This window comes from Salmo salar, chromosome ssa04 (genome assembly GCF_905237065.1).
Source record: "Salmo salar chromosome ssa04, Ssal_v3.1, whole genome shotgun sequence".
NCBI lineage: Eukaryota > Metazoa > Chordata > Actinopteri > Salmoniformes > Salmonidae > Salmo > Salmo salar.
Genome location: NC_059445.1, coordinates 2881569 through 2895601, shown reverse-complemented (window position 1 = coordinate 2895601; position 14033 = coordinate 2881569). Strand labels below are relative to the sequence as shown.

Below are 14033 nucleotides of genomic sequence, written 5' to 3'. Positions count from 1 at the left end.
GTGTCATGGGGTCATAGAATGCTTCCCAAATCCCCGATTTAGAGCATACTTCTTACCAGGGCTCTGGTCTAAAGTAGTGCACTATATAGGGAATAGGGCTCTGGTCACTAGTAGTTCACTATATAGGGAATAGGGCTCTGGTCACTAGTAGTTCACTATATAGGGAATAGGGCTCTGGTCACTAGTAGTTCACTATATAGGGAATAGGGCTCTGGTCTAAAGTAGTGCACTATATAGGGAATAGGACTCTGGTCACTAGTAGTTCACTATATAGGGAATAGGGCTCTGGTCTAAAGTAGTTCACTATATAGGGAATAGGGCTCTGGTCACTAGTAGTTCACTATATAGGGAATAGGGCTCTGGTCACTAGTAGTTCACTATATAGGGAATAGGGCTCTGGTCACTAGTAGTTCACTATATAGGGAATAGGGCTCTGGTCACTAGTAGTTCACTATATAGGGAATAGGGTTCCATTTGGCCTGTCTTCATAGTAATATTCTAGCCAGATAACAGCCTACTGTACAACAACAAGCACACAACACTGACACAGTGTTAATTAATGACAGTAACATTTTAATGTTATTCTGAACAGATATCAGCCGGGAACATACCCTCCTCCTCAGGTTATCTGACTATCCCCTAGTACCCCGACCCGGTACAGCCATAGTGAAGTACCCCGACCCGGTACAGCCATAGTGAAGTACCCCGACCCGATACAGCCATAGTGAAGTACCCCGACCCGGTACAGCCATAGTGAAATACCCCGACCCGGTACAGCCATAGTGAAATACCCCGACCCGGTACAGCCATAGTGAAGTACCCCGACCCGGTACAGCCATAGTGAAATACCCCGACCCGGTACAGCCATAGTGAAATACCCCGACCCGGTACAGCCATAGTGAAATACCCCGACCCGGTACAGCCATAGTGAAGTACCCCGACCCGGTACAGCCATAGTGAAATACCCCGACCCGGTACAGCCATAGTGAAGTACCCCGACCCGGTACAGCCATAGTGAAGTACCCCGACCCGGTACAGCCATAGTGAAGTACCCCGACCCGGTACAGCCACAGTGAAGTACCCCCAACCCGATACAGCCACAGTGAAGTACCCCGACCCGGTACAGCCACAGTGAAGTACCCCGACCCGGTACAGCCATAGTGAAGTACCCCGACCCGGTACAGCCATAGTGAAGTACCCCGACCCGGTACAGCCACAGTGAAGTCCTGTAAGTTTCCATTGTGTTTTGCTCCACAGACTGGCAGCAGTCATCAGTCTGGTAACAGGAAGCTACTCCGACCCTGGTATTTACTAGATAATATACTGTAGTAGATACTTAGTCATGACTTACAAACTGACTAGTCATGGAGTCCAGCAACACTCTGTAACCAACCATCTGCAGGTAGTGACCGATACCGAAAGCGTCGGGACACGACTGCCACTCTCCTCTGTGCTTATCGGGACATGTCCATGTCACTTTGATTTGGCTGTAACCCAAAGCGGTTATTGTCCTATTACGCAAGGCAGCGCCGCACTGGTGACACGTCTGGAAAAGCTCCTTGAGTTTCGACTCGTTCACGATCCATTTCCTTTCGCTCCATCCTCCTTCTCCGTCCGGTTCTCCGTCCGGTTCTCCGTCCGGTTCTCCTGACACCCTACTGTCAGAGCTGGATCCCTGGCTGGAGGTGGAGGGGCTGGAGGTGGTGAGAGGCAAGACGGTGGAAGCAGCAACAGAGCTCATACTGGTACAGTCCTTCACTGAAGTCTTCTTAACGGCTGTGTCCATTTGACCTTTCTTCCTGCGCGCCGTCACCTGATTGACAGAAAAAAAAAAGAAAAAAAACATGTTAAAAGAAGAATTTGTAGGAAAAGCTGCACTCTGATGAAGACAGCTTGGTGTGGAAACGTTGGGCGACTAGTGTGAAGCTTTACCTTTTCAAGTGTTCTGCTACGCTAGACAGCACCTTACCTAACCAGCTGTTTCTCCACCTCCAGAAAAATGGATCTGACCATTTCTATCAGTTTCCCATCCTGATGTTTACATGCAAGTTGATAGGTCAAGCCGTATCAACCAGAATGAGTCTGGACCAACAGGTCAAGCCGTATCAACCAGAATGAGTCTGGACCAACAGGTCAATCCGTATCAACCAGAATGAGTTTGGACCAACAGGTCAATCCGTATCAACCAGAATGAGTCTGGACCAACAGGTCAATCCGTATCAACCAGAATGAGTCTGGACCAACAGGTCAAGCCGTATCGACAGAATGAGTCTGGACCAACAGGTCAATCCGTACCAACCAGAATGAGTCTGGACCAACAGGTCAATCCGTATCAACCAGAATGAGTTTGGACCAACAGGTCAATCCGTATCAACCAGAATGAGTCTGGACCAACAGGTCAAGCCGTATCAACCAGAATGAGTCTGGACCAACAGGTCAATCCGTATCGACAGAATGAGTCTGGACCAACAGGTCAATCCGTACCAACCAGAATGAGTCTGGACCAACAGGTCAATCCGTATCGACAGAATGAGTCTGGACCAACAGGTCAAGCCGTATCAACCAGAATGAGTCTGGACCAACAGGTCAATCCGTATCGACAGAATGAGTCTGGACCAACAGGTCAATCCGTATCAACCAGAATGAGTCTGGACCAACAGGTCAATCCGTACCGACCAGAATGAGTCTGGACCAACAGGTCCATCCGTACCGACCAGAATGAGTCTGGACCAACAGGTCAAGCCGTATCAACCAGAATGAGTCTGGACCAACAGGTCAATCCGTACCAACCAGAATGAGTCTGGACCAACAGGTCAAGCCGTATCAACCAGAATGAGTCTGGACCAACAGGTCAAGCCGTATCAACCAGAATGAGTCTGGACCAACAGGTCAATCCGTACCAACCAGAATGAGTCTGGACCAACAGGTCAATCCGTACCAACCAGAATGAGTCTGGACCAACAGGTCAAGCCGTACCAACCAGAATGAGTCTGGACCAACAGGTCAAGCCGTACCGACCAGAATGAGTCTGGACCAACAGGTCAATCCGTATCGACAGAATGAGTCTGGACCAACAGGTCAATCCGTATCAACCAGAATGAGTCTGGACCAACAGGTCAAGCCGTACCGACCAGAATGAGTTTGGACCAACAGGTCAAGCCGTATCGACCAGAATGAGTCTGGACCAACAGGTCAATCCGTATCGACCAGAATGAGTCTGGACCAACAGGTCAATCCGTATCAACCAGAATGAGTCTGGACCAACAGGTCAATCCGTATCGACAGAATGAGTCTGGACCAACAGGTCAATCCGTATCAACCAGAATGAGTCTGGACCAACAGGTCAATTCGTACCGACCAGAATGAGTCTGGACCAACAGGTCAAGCCGTATCAACCAGAATGAGTCTGGACCAACAGGTCAATCCGTACCAACCAGAATGAGTCTGGACCAACAGGTCAATCCGTATCAACCAGAATGAGTCTGGACCAACAGGTCAAGCCGTATCAACCAGAATGAGTCTGGACCAACAGGTCAATCCGTATCGACAGAATGAGTCTGGACCAACAGGTCAAGCCGTATCAACCAGAATGAGTCTGGACCAACAGGTCAATCCGTATCGACCAGAATGAGTCTGGACCAACAGGTCAATCCGTATCAACCAGAATGAGTTTGGACCAACAGGTCAAGCCGTACCAACCAGAATGAGTCTGGACCAACAGGTCAATCCGTACCAACCAGAATGAGTCTGGACCAACAGGTCAATCCGTACCAACCAGAATGAGTCTGGACCAACAGGTCAAGCCGTACCAACCAGAATGAGTCTGGACCAACAGGTCAAGCCGTACCGACCAGAATGAGTCTGGACCAACAGGTCAATCCGTATCAACCAGATGAGTCTGGACCAACAGGTCAAGCCGTACCAACCAGAATGAGTCTGGACCAACAGGTCAATCCGTACCAACCAGAATGAGTCTGGACCAACAGGTCAAGCCGTATCGACCAGAATGAGTCTGGACCAACAGGTCAATCCGTAACAACCAGAATGAGTCTGGACCAACAGGTCCAGGGCTACTTCCATACTATCAGCATTACCTTACTAAGTGTACAGCTAGTAGAGAAGCATGATAATAACAGCATTACCTTACTTAGTGTACAGCCAGTAGAGAACCATGATAATAACAGCATTACCTTACTAAGTGTACAGCCAGTAGAGAACCATGATAATAACAGCATTACCTTACTAAGTGTACAGCTAGTAGAGAACCATGATAATAACAGCATTACCTTACTTAGTGTACAGCCAGTAGAGAAACATGATAATAACAGCATTACCTTACTAAGTGTACAGCCAGTAGAGAACCATGATAATAACAGCATTACCTTACTAAGTGTACAGCTAGTGGAGAACCATGATAATAACAGCATTACCTTACTAAGTGTACAGCTAGTAGAGAACCATGATAATAACAGCATTACCTTACTAAGTGTACAGCCAGTAGAGAACCATGATAATAACAGCATTACCTTACTAAGTGTACAGCTAGTGGAGAACCATGATAATAACAGCATTACCTTACTAAGTGTACAGCTAGTAGAGAACCATGATAATAACAGCATTACCTTACTAAGTGTACAGCCAGTAGAGAACCATGATAATAACAGCATTACCTTACTAAGTGTACACGTGGGTGCCAGAGCCACGTACGTCCCAGAGGTTGAAGCAGGCTCTGTCAGCTGCAGACCCAGGTGGGAGAGGAACCCTGTCGTAGCCGTAGTAACACCTGACCCTCCATGTTGTGGGGTTGGACCAGATGCCCCTCCAGCAGATATGGAGTGAGTCCCTGGTGGATTGTCTACAGCTGGAGGGACGTCTCCCGTCTCAACCTGGGTGAGAAAGAAAGGGACAGGCACCAGGAAATGCAGCTTTTCATTTGAAATAAACAAAAGGAGAACACTGTAGACATGCAATCAATTTGGCTTTGAACAAGGCCATGGGAGAACCTCAAATGCATTTCCTCGATTCCTAGCGTCCTCTCTCCTTCTCAAACACCATTGGATGTGATGGTGAGAGGTCCCGCCCCTCTGACCTCATCCAATGGGTTTTGAGAAGGGGACGAGGAGCGACTACAAGGAGTCAAGGAAATGCAATTGAGATTCTCCCTATAATAACTGCATGCTGTCATCTATTACAAGGCAAGCTAACACTATACAGTCAAGTCACGGTTCCTTTCTGTTGCATGTGGACATTTAATTATGTATTTGACCCAAGAAAATGAATAAAATGGCACAAAGTTGACTTACACATTGTGTTGTACTTGGCTATTCTTTGCTAAAAGTGTGTGTTGCACTTGTGTGCTTGCTCTGAGAAGGACATTCACCAGTAAAGTGACAGCCCTATGAAATGTTAACAGAACACATTTTTACTAAAACTACACTACCCATAATACAATGCGACACACACCCAGTGATTGATAGCTAGCTACATTGGTAGTTCCAGCATCTACGCCCTAGTTTGTAATTTATCAAGGAACAATAATAACCCTATTCAATCAGTCAGATATTGTTAGATGACACTTACCGCCATTAATCCACGTTGTCCTGTCGTGTGAATGGCCACTGACGGCACCGCTGTGTCCTTCAGGAAACTTTTCATGATTCTCATCCTGCTATGTCTGTCCTGTCCCAGCTTCTCATAATAGTCCCCCGGTAGAAAATGTTCCGAGCAAACGAGTAACTTTCTGAGGTCATCGGTCGGGGTATTAACATCTTTGTTCAGAGCAACCATCCATAGTTTCAATCGGTCCGGATTTCTCAACGGAAATCGGTGAAACATTAGAGCCGACCAAGTCTTTTGTTTGTTGTCGCACATTTTAACAGCGCACTCACGAGGCATATTGGAGCAGCGACGGTAGCACAAGTGACAACGGGAAAGCCCTTCGTTGGGGTTAACGTTAGTTAGCAATACCGTCGATGATGGTTGTCCGTCTCAACACAGCAGCACATTCGATTAGCTAGCTAGCTACTTGCGAATGTAAACTTGCTAGCTAATAGCTCGAAAATACTTCCAGCAGTGTCGACAATCTTCAGTCACGGCTGCGAGGTAAATCAATAAAGCTTGGCAGTCTGTTGAAAGTCGCTAGGAGTTACTTTTCTTATTTGATACCAGCTATAGAGCTGACCCCGAAGCTGTTGTTACGGAGTCTAGTTGATAGGTGTTTACTTCCTGAAGAGGAACGTCAGAACAAACTGTCCAATCAGCGCGGCTTTTGCCAGGCTACTCGTGGACGTGGTTTTGCACCAAGTTTGGCGCAGATAAAACCCACATTTTAGCTGGTTAGAGCTGAATAGGTTAATAACACTAACGCTTTTTACAGCTAGCTAAGAAGCTAACTAAACTCTGTAGTGGTGGGGCGTGAGGCAGAGTTGAGTGAAGCAGCTTCAACGGTAAACTTGACCCCTTCTTATAAATCAAAAAATCAAATATTACAGGCAGAGGCATATCTCGTTATTCACGTACACTACCACAGGTGAGCAGCGTTTTTACCCGCTTTTTATGGAAACCCAAAGGAGTCATACCGCCCAGTGGCTTTCCATAGCCACCCTACACACAAACACACTCGGCGGTGCTCTGTCCACTCGGCGGTGCTCTGTCCACTCGGCGCTGCTCTGTCCATGGTGCTGACACAGCGCAGAGGCGATACAGATTTCCCGCTAATCATTTTAACTTTTTGGCTCTTTTTTAAAAATAGGGACATAAAACTAAAACTGAGGGGCACAAGTATCAACTGAGGGGGCTAAGTCCCATTTAGCCCCGTTGTGGGGCCGGACCCGGTGTCTGACTGTGTGAGAGCAAAGTGTTGCATCTCGCACATCTCAATAAGCGCGTTCCACATTGCAGCAGGCTTTAAAGGACAGTCGAGACTGACAGACAGTCTCATACATAACTACTCAATATTATTTGTAGATCAGTCAGTCACAATTTACCCATGATACATCACGGTTTTGATGCTCTCCAACACGGCCAGTATCTCCCAGTGCTGCTCGTCATTTCGCTGAGTCTACCTTTACGAAATTAAAATATCATTTTTTTTTTTAAGATTTCTGTCTCAGCTGGCCAGCCGTGATGACTTGAGAGGTCGTGCACACAGCCTATCCTTGCGCCCACTGTCACGGCGGAAGAATGAAATGCGTAGTTCACACAAAATAGTTCCCAAAATAACTGCTTTTAAAACAACTATAATCTAAATATTATAATTTCACAGATAGTAAAATGACAGTTTACAAAGTGCTGATCACCCTGCTTTGGGTAGTTAGGTCTATTTCCCTGCTGTTGAAAGGAGCTGGCTAGCTGATCCTGAAGACTTCCAGTCATTGTGCTAAGCTAACGATAAGGTACCTTCAAGTTCAACTACCTTCAAACTGTACACAGAGACATACAAAATGGTATCCATGAGTTCATCTCACACTATCCCTTTAAAATAAACACGGGAAGGTATTGGCCTACCACAGTCATACCACATCATTTAGAGAAAACTAGGTCATTTCCAGACGTAGCATGAATGCTAATTAGATCAATCACCACAATAACTAATAGAAGAGAGTATAGAGAGAGTAGAAGAGAAGAGAAGAAGAGAGTAGAAGAGAGAAGAGAGTAAACTAAACAAATCTACACAAAATGTTGTCCTACCACGATAGGTCTAGTTCTATTCATCAGTATTATAACAGGTCTAGTTCTATTCATCAGTATTATAACAGGTCTAGTTCTATTCATCAGCATTATAACAGGTCTAGTTCTATTCATCAGCATTATAACAGGTCTAGTTCTATTCATCAGCATTATAACAGGTCTAGTTCTATTCATCAGCATTATAACAGGTCTAGTTCTATTCATCAGCATTATAACAGGTCTAGTTCTATTCATCATCATTATAACAGGTCTAGTTCTATTCATCAGTATTATAACAGGTCTAGTTCTATTCATCAGCATTATAACAGGTCTAGTTCTATTCATCAGTATTATAACAGGTCTAGTTCTATTCATCAGTATTATAACAGGTCTAGTTCTATTCATCAGCATTATAACAGGTCTAGTTCTATTCATCAGCATTATAACAGGTCTAGTTCTATTTATCAGTATTATAACAGGTCTAGTTCTATTCATCAGCATTATAACAGGTCTAGTTCTATTCATCAGTATTATAACAGGTCTAGTTCTATTCATCAGTATTATAACAGGTCTAGTTCTATTCATCATAACAGGTCGAGTTCTATTCATCAGTATTATAACAGGTCTAGTTCTATTCATCAGCATTATAACAGGTCTAGTTCTATTCATCAGTATTATAACAGGTCTAGTTCTATTCATCAGCATTATAACAGGTCTAGTTCTATTCATCAGCATTATAACAGGTCTAGTTCTATTCATCAGTATTATAACAGGTCTAGTTCTATTCATCAGCATTATAACAGGTCTAGTTCTATTCATCAGTATTATAACAGGTCTAGTTCTATTCATCAGCATTATAACAGATCTAGTTCTATTCATCAGTATTATAACAGGTCTAGTTCTATTCATCAGCATTATAACAGGTCTAGTTCTATTCATCAGCATTATAACAGTATTATAACAGGTCTAGTTCTATTCATCAGCATTATAACAGGTCTAGTTCTATTCATCAGTATTATAACAGGTCTAGTTCTATTCATCAGCATTATAACAGGTCTAGTTCTATTCATCAGCATTATAACAGTATTATAACAGGTCTAGTTCTATTCATCAGCATTATAACAGGTCTAGTTCTATTCATCATCATTATAACAGGTCTAGTTCTATTCATCAGCATTATAACAGGTCTAGTTCTATTCATCAGCATTATAACAGGTCTAGTTCTATTCATCAGTATTATAACAGGTCTAGTTCTATTCATCAGTATTATAACAGGTCTAGTTCTATTCATCAGTATTATAACAGGTCTAGTTCTATTCATCAGCATTATAACAGGTCTAGTTCTATTAATCAGTATTATAACAGGTCTAGTTCTATTCATCAGCATTATAACAGGTCTAGTTCAGGTGGTTGTCAGTGAGAAGGAAGCAGAGCAGAACAGGTGGTTGTCAGTGAGAAGGAAGCAGAGCAGAACAGGTGGTTGTCAGTGAGAAGGAAGCAGAGCAGAACAGGTGGTTGTCAGTGAGAAGGAAGCAGAGCAGAACAGGTGGTTGTCAGTGAGAAGGAAGCAGAACAGAACAGGTGGTTGTCAGTGAGAAGGAAGCAGAACAGAACAGGTGGTTGTCAGTGAGAAGGAAGCAGAACAGAACAGGTGGTTGTCAGTGAGAAGGAAGCAGAGCAGAACAGGTGGTTGTCAGTGAGAAGGAAGCAGAACAGAACAGGTGGTTGTCAGTGAGAAGGAAGCAGAGCAGAACAGGTGGTTGTCAGTGAGAAGGAAGCAGAGCAGAACAGGTGGTTGTCAGTGAGAAGGAAGCAGAGCAGAACAGGTGGTTGTCAGTGAGAAGGAAGCAGAGCAGAACAGGTGGTTGTCAGTGAGAAGGAAGCAGAGCAGAACAGGTGGTTGTCAGTGAGAAGGAAGCAGAGCAGAACAGGTGGTTGTCAGTGAGAAGGAAGCAGAACAGAACAGGTGGTTGTCAGTGAGAAGGAAGCAGAACAGAACAGGTGGTTGTCAGTGAGAAGGAAGCAGAGCAGAACAGGTGGTTGTCAGTGAGAAGGAAGCAGAGCAGAACAGGTGGTTGTCAGTGAGAAGGAAGCAGAGCAGAACAGGTGGTTGTCAGTGAGAAGGAAGCAGAGCAGAACAGGTGGTTGTCAGTGAGAAGGAAGCAGAGCAGAACAGGTGGTTGTCAGTGAGAAGGAAGCAGAACAGGTGTCCATCCCTACATATATTTAATCAATAATGGATGGTTTGATTCTGGAGTCGAGGCCAGGGACAGGGGATGGGAAGCATCCTAAATCACACCCTATTCCCTGTATAGTGCACAACTTTTAACCAGGGCCCATAGGGCTGTAATCCCTTGCAAAGATATTCATACCCACATACAACACCTGTAATGTCCCTCAGTCAAATATTACATTTCAAGCACAGATCCAACTATAGACCAGGGATCTTTTTGTGTCAGAGAGAGAGGAGTCTGAAGACCAGACTTAAATGGTTTTAAAAGGTGTGCTGGAGAGTACCAACAGGAGTGCACATTTTTGTTCCAGCCCAGTAGTAACACACCTGACCTGATTCAACTAATCATCAAGCCACAAACACTGAGGTACATGTGTAGAGTCTAAAGAGACAGAGAGACAGAGAGAGAAATAGAGAGAAAGAGAGATACAGAGAAATAGAGTGAGAAAGAGAGAGAGAGAGAGAGACAGAGAGAGAGAGAGAGACAGAGAGAGAGAGACAGAGAGAGAGAGAGAGACAGACAGACCGAGAGAGTTGTAGGGCTAGCACCTGTGGCCAGACATTTCCAGACAGTAATTTTCCACTCCAGTGGTTTGAGCCAGTCTGTTTTCTCACGTTGGGTTGACTTCTAACAAGCTCCCTCCACAACCCAGACCACCAGCTATTATTATAGTAGAATATGATGCAGGAGCTTTACAATACAGCACCTAGCACACACACACACACACACACACACACACACACACACACACACACACACACACACTCTCCAACACCACCATGACATACTGTATAACTCTCTTACCTTTTTCTCCCCGTCTTTCCCATTTCCACGTCTCTTCCCATTCTGCTTGGGCTCTCTGAGTCCTTTCTCTCCAGCCGCGGCGCCAGGCCCAAACAGCTTCTTAGCCCACTCATCCTTCTGCGTGGCCAGCCTGGGAGGCTGTGGAGGCAGGGGCAGGTCCCCGGCTGGTAGAGGAGCCCTGTAGCGATCCGCAGGTATCTTGTTCATGGGTGGAGGGAGGGTGCTACAGTTAGCTGATGACCAGCCATCTGTTGACTCAGCATAGGACTCCTGATCACTACACAGCCCTCCTTGTCCCTGTGTTTGTCCTGCCTGGCCTGGTTGTCTCCAGTCTCTTAGGACATGGACTGGTAACCAGCGTTGAGACTGATGGTGTTGGGGCTGGGCCAGGCTCTGCTCCACTCCTCCTCCTCCTCCAGGTCCTCCCCCTCTACCTCCCCTCTTCCCTGGCGGGTAGTGGTGGAGTGAGGGGTGGGAGGAGTGGGGCCCTCGAGGGGGAGGAGGAGGGGGGAGAGGGGGGCCAGGGACGACACCGGGAGGGACTTGGTTCCAGCCCGGGGCCGAGGGAGGAGGAGGGCTGTCCCAGTGGCGTGGACCGGGGTTGTGATTATGGCCTCCCAGGTCAACCAATAAGACACGGTTACTCTTCTCTTCTGGCAGGAAGTTACCGATGCCGCTGTCGCTGTTGCTACTGGTGCTGTGGTTCTGTTAATAACAATAATAACAATAACAATACAAATAATAATAACAACAATAATAACAATAATAACAGCAATAATAATAACAACAATCATAATAATTACAATAATAATAATAACCATAATAACACTAACAATAATAATAGCAATAATAACACTAACAATAATAACAACAATAATAATAATAATAACCATAATAACAACAACAATAATAACAATAATAATAATCATTGAAAAGTGATGTATAAATAACATTTAGACCAGGATTTCAAATACTTTCTCTGTGAAAAATATTTATAATACTTCCTCTGTGCCTTGTTGAGCTTGTCTGGCTTAATAAAACAATACTAAACCAATAGAAAAGTCCCAAAACAGCAAACCGGCCCACATGACACTCCAGACTCCAGAAAACAGCGGTAGTATTTAAACATTAAAGTTCTGACAAAGCTCTACAAAACTAAACTGGACAGTAAAGAAAACAACATCCATTTGGAATGAAGGTGAAATAACAACAGATGGTAACAGTACTAACAACTGTACCTGCTGTGGGTCGTTGTCCGGATCAACGAACGCCCGCGCCCGGACCCCCTCAATGTTCTCCCCCATGTCCCGGTAGAGGACAGACACAAACTGGAGCAGAGGCTGGGAGGTAGGGGGGAACTCCAGACACCCTCCTGTGTCAGGGTCAGGAGTACACTCAAACCCAAACCTCCTGGCCACACCCACATGGAACTGGAGGAAGGAGGAGGAGGAAGAGGAGGAGATGACTTTATTGTCCATCCAACTGCTTATTCCAACCCCTCTGAAAATATGGTATTTTAGCATATTTATGGAAGGGTTTTATCTATAGTAGTGAATTACAGTTGACATTAATATTCAGTTTAAAGTCTGAGTCGTTATCAAAAGAAAACAACTCCTGAATCCCATTTAGCCTTTTTTTCCTCCCCCTTTTTGTTGTTGAAGAATTTAAACCAGTAAGACCTCTTTATCTACTGGGAACATTCCAGGACCAGTAAGTCCTCTTTATCTACTGGGAACATTCCAGAACCAGTAAGTTCTCTTTATCTACTGGGAACATTCCAGAACCAGTAAGTCCTCTTTATTATCTACTGGGAACATTCCAGGGACCAGTAAGTCCTCTTTATCTACTGGGAACATTCCAGAACCAGTAAGTTCTCTTTACCTACTGGGAACATTCCAGGACCAGTAAGTTCTCTTTATCTACTGGGAACATTCCAGAACCAGTAAGTTCTCTTTACCTACTGGGAACATTCCAGGACCAGTAAGTTCTCTTTATCTACTGGGAACATTCCAGGACCAGTAAGTCCTCTTTATCTACTGGGAACATTCCAGGACCAGTAAGTTCTCTTTATCTACTGGGAACATTCCAGAACCAGAAAGTTCTCTTTATCTACTGGGAACATTCCTGGACCAGTAAGTTCTCTTTATCTACTGGGAACATTCCAGAACCAGTAAGTCCTCTTTATCTACTGGGAACATTCCAGGACCAGTAAGTTCTCTTTATCTACTGGGAACATTCCAGAACCAGTAAGTTCTATTTATCTACTGGGAACATTCCAGGACCAGTAAGTCCTCTTTATCTACTGGGAACATTCCAGAACCAGTAAGTCCTCTTTATCTACTGGGAACATTCCAGGACCAATAAGTCCTCTTTATCTACTGGGAACATTCCAGGACCAGTAAGTCCTCTTTATCTACTGGGAACATTCCAGGACCTGTAAGTCCTCTTTATCTACTGGGAACATTCCAGAACCAGTAAGTTCTCTTTATCTACTGGGAACATTCCAGGACCAGTAAGTCCTCTTTATCTACTGGGAACATTCCAGGACCAGTAAGCCCTCTTTATCTACTGGGAACATTCCAGGTACCAGTAAGTCCTCTTTATCTACTGGGAACATTCCAGGACCAGTAAGTCCTCTTTATCTACTGGGAACATTCCAGGACCAGTAAGTCCTCTTTATCTACTGGGAACATTCCAGGACCAGTAAGTCCTCTTTATCTACTGGGAACATTCCAGGACCAGTAAGTCCTCTTTATCTACTGGGAACATTCCAGGACCAGTAAGTCCTCTTTATCTACTGGGAACATTCCAGGACCAGTAAGTCCTCTTTATCTACTGGGAACATTCCAGAACCAGTATGTCCTCTTTATCTACTGGGAACATTCCAGGACCTGTAAGTCCTCTTTATCTACTGGGAACATTCCAGGACCAATAAGTCCTCTTTATCTACTGGGAACATTCCAGGACCAATAAGTCCTCTTTATCTACTGGGAACATTCCAGGACCAGTAAGTCCTCTTTATCTACTGGGAACATTCCAGAACCAGTAAGTTCTCTTTATCTACTGGGAACATTCCAGGACCAGTAAGTCCTCTTTATCTACTGGGAACATTCCAGGACCAATAAGTCCTCTTTATCTACTGGGAACATTCCAGGACCAATAAGTCCTCTTTATCTACTGGGAACATTCCAGGACCAGTAAGTCCTCTTTATCTACTGGGAACATTCCAGGACCAATAAGTCCTCTTTATCTACTGGGAACATTCCAGGACCAGTAAGTCCTCTTTACCTACTGGGAACATTCCAGGACCAGTAAGTTCTCTTTATC

General features: G+C 44.8%; 2 protein-coding genes across 4 annotated transcripts in view; both read right to left on the bottom strand.

Annotated features, from left to right (window-relative positions):
* LOC106594142 (regulator of G-protein signaling 12) overlaps positions 1-14033 on the bottom strand; it is a 102540-nt gene that overhangs the window by 81080 nt on the left and 7427 nt on the right. For all 3 annotated transcript variants that reach the window (XR_006769511.1, XM_045716302.1, XM_045716303.1), the window contains exons 5-6: positions 11945-12136; positions 10707-11411 (exon numbers count right to left, since the gene is read on the bottom strand). Coding sequence is in view for 2 of the 3 variants with exons in the window: in XM_045716302.1 (XP_045572258.1) it covers positions 10707-11411; positions 11945-12136 (897 nt within the window). In the remaining variant the exon portion in view is untranslated. The remainder of the gene's footprint in view (positions 1-10706; positions 11412-11944; positions 12137-14033) is intronic.
* On the bottom strand, positions 364-6216 carry LOC106593948 (peroxynitrite isomerase THAP4). The gene is made up of 3 exons (XM_014185325.2): positions 5581-6216; positions 4671-4886; positions 364-1813 (listed from the first exon to the last, which is right to left on the bottom strand). The coding sequence occupies exons 1-3, from the start codon at positions 5893-5895 to the stop codon at positions 1337-1339; spliced, it is 1008 nt and encodes a 335-aa protein (XP_014040800.2). The 5' UTR covers positions 5896-6216; the 3' UTR covers positions 364-1336.

Coding starts and splice junctions, on each gene's coding strand:
- LOC106593948 (XM_014185325.2), bottom strand. CDS start 5,895: ATGCCTCGTGAGTGCGCTGTTAAAATGTGCGACAACAAACAAAAGACT. Junction 4,887..5,580: donor GACAACGTGGATTAATGGCG/GTAAGTGTCATC, acceptor TTTCTCACCCAG/GTTGAGACGGGAGACGTCCC. Junction 1,814..4,670: donor CCACGTGTACACTTAGTAAG/GTAATGCTGTTA, acceptor TCTGTCAATCAG/GTGACGGCGCGCAGGAAGAA.